The sequence below is a fragment of the Schistocerca americana genome, chromosome 1 (genome assembly GCF_021461395.2).
Source record: "Schistocerca americana isolate TAMUIC-IGC-003095 chromosome 1, iqSchAmer2.1, whole genome shotgun sequence".
Classification (NCBI taxonomy): Eukaryota; Metazoa; Arthropoda; class Insecta; order Orthoptera; family Acrididae; genus Schistocerca; species Schistocerca americana.
In genome coordinates, this window is record NC_060119.1 from 1105151702 (window position 1) to 1105157701 (window position 6000).

The 6000-nt window shown below is 38.7% G+C and overlaps 1 protein-coding gene across 1 annotated transcript in view; it reads right to left on the reverse strand.

The window, feature by feature from the left end:
- Nucleotides 1–5008, reverse strand: part of LOC124550686 (UPF0389 protein CG9231) — a 28024-nt gene extending 23016 nt beyond the window's left edge. Inside the window, exons 1-2 of the mRNA XM_047125414.1 lie at nucleotides 4821–5008; nucleotides 947–1097 (exon numbers count right to left, since the gene is read on the reverse strand). Of these exons, the coding sequence (XP_046981370.1) occupies nucleotides 947–1097 (151 nt within the window). The 5' untranslated portion in view covers nucleotides 4821–5008. The remainder of the gene's footprint in view (nucleotides 1–946; nucleotides 1098–4820) is intronic.
- Nucleotides 5009–6000: the final 992 nt, after the last annotated feature.

A 6000-nucleotide genomic window follows, 5' to 3' on the forward strand; every position in this document is an offset into this window, starting at 1 on the left:
TTGTGTATGATTGTGTTGATAGTTGTTATTGTTATTGTTGTTTTGACTTGTGGGTTATTTGGTGGTCTATGCAAGATTGGTCTAATGTCTGTATTTGTGTCTTTGTATTCTATATACGTCAGCTCAATTTTTTCTTTTATATCTAACATGTGTGTCACTTCGTGTTCTATTTGTGCTTGTCCTGGTGGCTGTCTTAAGATTTCGATTTCCTCTGATTGTTTAATTGATGCGTGTTGTTCTTTGTTTGTTTGCTCTGGGATGTTTGAGTCCATTACTGTATTTTCTTCTTCTTCTGAGATCAGCTAGTCATTGTTCTGTTAAAAATTTTAATTCTGTGTATCTGGTAATAAATGTTGTGTACACTTGTGATCTGTATCCAGTTGGTTCCTACATTTGTTGCTTGGTAATAACAGAACATGAGGTGTCTGTTGACTTCATCTGACCATCTCATCCTCTGTCTTTGTTTTCCTTCTATGGTGATTGCAGGAAGCATATCCTGCAAAACACCTCTATTTGGATTTAAATCATTTTCCGTGTGGCTAGCAGTGTCATTACCATTGTGGACGGGCATAGGGTTCAAGCGGCGTCCCCGACCATGACGGTGCTTGTCCGAGGCTTCTTTAGTTCTGTCCTGAACCGACTAATCACACTAAAAGGGGGGTTAGCCCTATTAGTGGTTTGTTCTTTTCGTCACCTTTTACGACATAAATATCACACTGTGTAAAGATTAATGGAGTAGCTCCCAGTGTCAATGAGTGGGTACGGACCTGCAGTCTGCACCACAAGCAATAACCAATATTTCAATGAAATCATTAACCAAGATCTGGCTAGATGCTTCATGAATTACATTCGTATAACTTTTCCTCCAACACCTATATACTGTGACCTGCCGTTATCTTCCATCAGTATTCAGTACAGAACAAATTAACAAATTAATCTCTCATACCACGGCCTGAAGTGAATGCTCCTGCTTTTGGGGCACTGGTGGCTGTCTCTTGCACAGCAGCTGTTGTCTTGGTTGCTGCAAACTGAGTGTTATGAGTGGCAACCGCTACGTGCTGCTGTCTCTGCAGCAGACTTTTTATATGTGGAAACATCTAAAAACAGAATAAAAATCACATTACTATGCTGAAATGTGTGAACACCCCTTCTCTCTCTCTCTCTCTCTCTCTCTCTCTCTCTCTCTCTCTCTCTCTCTCTCTCTCTCTCTCTCCCTCCACTAGAGAACATTAAGATTATTGATCAAGACGAACCAATGTGTCAGTAAGCCAATTAAAAACATTATTTAATGTGCTTCACCTGCTGTGGGGAAAAGGCATACCAAAAACCAACCCTTACAGCTATGAGAAATAAAACCAAAACCACACACCTCAAAAATCTAAAAATCAAACATCCCTAAACCAATTAAAACACATTCTATACACCATAAATACACAAAACATCACAACTTGTGAAGAAAAAAAGAAAAAAAAATTACATACCACCAACAAATTCCAGCACTGCAAACTTGGTTGGCCCCAACAACAACAACAACAACAACAACAACACCACACACACACACACACACACACACACACACACACACACACACACACACACACACACTAAACTCCATGCTGTCATGACGTCACACAACACCCTTACGTCACGGGTCAAAGCTGACGGGTGGGATCGGACACCTCCACTGACCCGATGTGTGGAATTGGATGCTTCCATTGGCCTTGGGTTACTGTATGGTGGAACAAAGTAGAGATTGGTCTGCTTAGCTTAATGGATGGAATTAGCTGCATACCCACCATTGGGATGGAGCCTGTGCTGGACACGACCCCATCACGCTTGTGGGTAAAAATGGAGATGGCAGCAGGAGTATACAGGCTAAAAACTAGATATAGATGGGTACCTTTAGGATATCCAGAATCCCACTGCAAAACAGGGAATGTGAAACACAAGAATGGCTAGGGAAACACCGGCTATAAAATACCTTCCAACTGCTTCAATAGACATTTCAGTGTAACAATTGGATGTACGGATCAGAGGAAAAACAAAACACAACACCAAGCAGAAGAGAGAGTATGATTTACTGGAGAGTCAAAAACAAACAAAGATGTTGGAGCCAGGATTCATGGGGTCCAGGCTAAACCAGAGTGTGTCATCTTTCTACGGAAGCTGGTCACAGTATTCCAGGTAGAAATATCTGCCATCAACATGTGTGTGGCTGGAGAGTGTTTGCATGGGCACTACAAAAACAGTAGCATCTACGCTTATTCAGACAACCAAGCAGCTCCTGAAATCTGTCAGCCCATGTGATGAGATCAAAGATTGTTGCAAAATAAAGCCCTTGTGACACCATGGGTTGCTCTTTAAGAAACTGAAGGCTTCCAACACCGAGGACTCATTTATGCAATTACTGACCACTACATGACAAATTGCAAACAGTGTACTAAATTTACATGTAAAACAGATAACTAGGTAATAGATTGCCAGTCTTTTCGAGATACAGTAATCCAGAGATCGATCTTTGGTCCCTTTCTCTTTTAGTGGTTTATGTCAATGACATGACAACCCTTCAACTCCCATCCAGTAATCTATGCTGATGACACCTCTCTCTTATTTTATGATAAAGACTTGGAGATATCACACTCAGCTGCAACTAAGGGCATGATGAAAGTAACTAAATATTTTCTACAAAAAGGCCTAAACACCATCAGTAAATCCCAGCTACTTACATTTAAACAATTAGTTCCCATGAGGCTGAAATAAACAATACTTGTGATATTACATCAACAGAAACAGATAACATTAAATTTCTTTGTGTCGAACTGGACAAAAATTTCCATTTGGGAAACAAAATTTCTTCTGTATGTGAGAAAATCAGCTGCTGCCTGTATCTGATAACTCAGTTGGTAAAAATAGTCCCTACTCGAATACTAAAAATTATTTACTGTGGAACAGTTTACACATTTCTTAATTGTGGTGTTGGACTGTGGGGTTGTGCAGCAGACCTGCACCTGAATAGAATATTAGCATTACAGAAAAGAGCCATTGGTTAATGCATGGACTAAAATCCAGACAGTCCTGTCATGAAACCTTTGTCCAACAAAAATATGTAACCGTATACTCCTTGTATTTGTATAAACTTAATATACTTTTTCTGAATAGTAAAAACGAACTAAATAAGTGCACTGATGCACATAATTATCATACAGAAGTAAGGATAATTACTTCACGCAGAGGAAAAAATTAAAAATAACCGATAATAGTCCTTATATTAATGGGCAGATATGGTTCAACAAGCTGCCATGGACATGCTTTGAAAACTTGTGAACCAAACTGTTCCACAGGGAGTTAAAAGCCTTCTTAGTAAATAAATATTTATATTTACTCAATGAATTCTAATCTACTTGCCCTCTGTTGTAAGATGTAATATAATTCAACTATTAAGAGAAATGTATGTAGCATTACTGTGAGTAAGTGTAATATAGATATTATTTTAATCACCCTTTGTACGGCATTTGCAAAAGACGTCAGCTTGCTGGCCTACAAGCAGAAAATGTAAATAAATAAAGATGAAAGCAACAGGGTAAACCTGCTGTAAGTCCCTGGTTACTCAGGAATCAAGTGACAATGAACAATCCGATAGCCTGCCCAGGATAGGTGTGACAACTTCTTTTATTGCATTGGATCCTATCCTAACCATCACGAAGGAATGGTTAAATCATAACTATGAAACTGGATCAAAAGGCAACATGGACTATGATCCAAAAACAAACAACATGTCAAGCTCATGATGCCGATGCCCATGCCATGCTTTAAGAGAAGTTCCTTAACCCAGGGCTTGAACATAAGATATACTAAACTCACGATAGGGCTAATGAAAGGCCATGTGAACTTTTAAGACAAACCTACACATGAGGTGTATAGAGAAAGGAGACCCTAGGCGAAGTCTTCCGTACAGGTGATGAACCAGCACCATATACTCTCTCCCAATGTGGAGCTTTAGAGATCAAATAACCTGAGCTGATATGAACACACAATTAGTTACATTAACCAAAAAGCTCAGCCCTGCCTGGTTTGCATTCTTTCCCACTGTGTTGTCCTAAAAAAAAAAAAAAAAAGGGATTGCACACATACCCGATACCTTTCTTTTGCATAATCATCTGGGGCAATGCAACTAAGATAAAAAAAAAAAAAGTTTGTTCTACAGAAACATGACGTAACAATGTCATGTAAAATTGATAACACAACTACTTGTGGGAATGTCTTCGGAACCTCTTCACATACCTACAGTTTGCCACATAACTTGCCAATACAATACATGATATTTGTGGGTGCCATCAAGAATGAATCTAGCATAACCTGTGAAATTCACAATCACTTACAATCAGAATTAGCGGACAGCAATAACAATAACATTACTAAAGGGACACTACTTTGTGGACACTTCCTGCATACAATGCTTGACAACTTACTGAGCTGAATAGTAACCACTATTCATTGTTTCAACATTAAGAGCCAGATGCGGTAATGAACATTTTCCCATAATTAATTATAAAATGTAGGAGGCCCAAGAGAATGAATCTGCTACAAAAACGTTAACCAGTTAACACATCCCATAATTGTCGGCACCTACTAAAAACAATGTTTATAACGGCAAACTTCTCCCTGGTCCACCAACTAAAGACACAGCTGGAGGGTACTAAGAAAATCGACAAATATTTATGCAACGCGATATGTATTCCAATTAGTGAATGACAGCTGTGCTAAAGTTCTTCCAATTCATGACAACTGTTACAAAAAGGGCATAATAAAAATATAAATACCTTATGCCGTTGGAATTTCGTTCTGTTGTATCATACACGAGCACAATTTCACTGTTAATACTATGACCGAGTAATACAACTACGTGAAATTTTGTACACAGATCAACCCTAGCACTGGGCTACTACGCGTAACAGAACTGCGCTGGTATATATACCTCACTCCACTTAAACTCTTTGACCTTGATAGCAATTAGCAACCTCCTCATGGCTACGTAGTCAAAACATTTGAATCAATTGTGAAACTTTGTCACAAAATATGTCACGAAACAAATAAGATTGCTAAGACAAAAGCCATGTTTTAATTTTCAAGGTGTACTAAGACCAATTTAATAGCAATGTGCATTGTCAAAGTATTTCAGTAGACTAATGTGTTTACATTTACGTCATGAGTGTTCCTGCCTCTGTCATGCGGGAGCCTCTGTCATGCTTAGTCGCGGGGAAGCGGCAAGAGAGGTGGGAAAGGGAGCGTTCTGTAAAGTTGATGACAATTCAATTACTACAACACCAAAAAAAGTAGTTTACAGTCGCCAATAAGTTTTAGTCTGTCAAAATTTTCTTTCCCGTGTGTTGCTGCTAGCATCAGAAAATCAGTACATACTACTATTTTTCTGAGCTAGTAGAACAGTTCCCCAAACCAGTTGTAAAATTAACACTGAAAGATGAGAAACGAATTACGTATTTGTGCCAGTGCTGTAAGTATGTCTGATATTCCATTTTTATAACGTTGATATCCCTATGCAAACGCCAATTGTGCGAATTTGTAATGTGGAGCTTCGTAATAATCGGAAAACGTACCGAAGAACTAAGCCTGTTTCCAAAAGTGAGATTTTATCGACTGAATGCTTTCTATTGTTAACAGCCTATTAAACAGACGAGGAATACGTGAAGTTATTACGAAGGTGAATGATGCCTGTAAGGTGTACCGGTAGTGTAATATGACGTGAATGCTACACTAAATCAGTGAGTGAAAAACGAATGTTAAAAACGTGTTTTTTTTGTTTTAGCTGTCGTAAAATATTAGGCTACAGAGCGTAATTAAGCGAAAGAGCATCTTCTCGCGCAGAGAGACAGTTCTTCCGCAATTTCACGAAGCGAAAACATAAAACTGACACTGAGATAGTAGGCCTGTCGGTATTTTAGAAATTTGGAAATTACCACATAAAGAAAGTACCTGTAGACG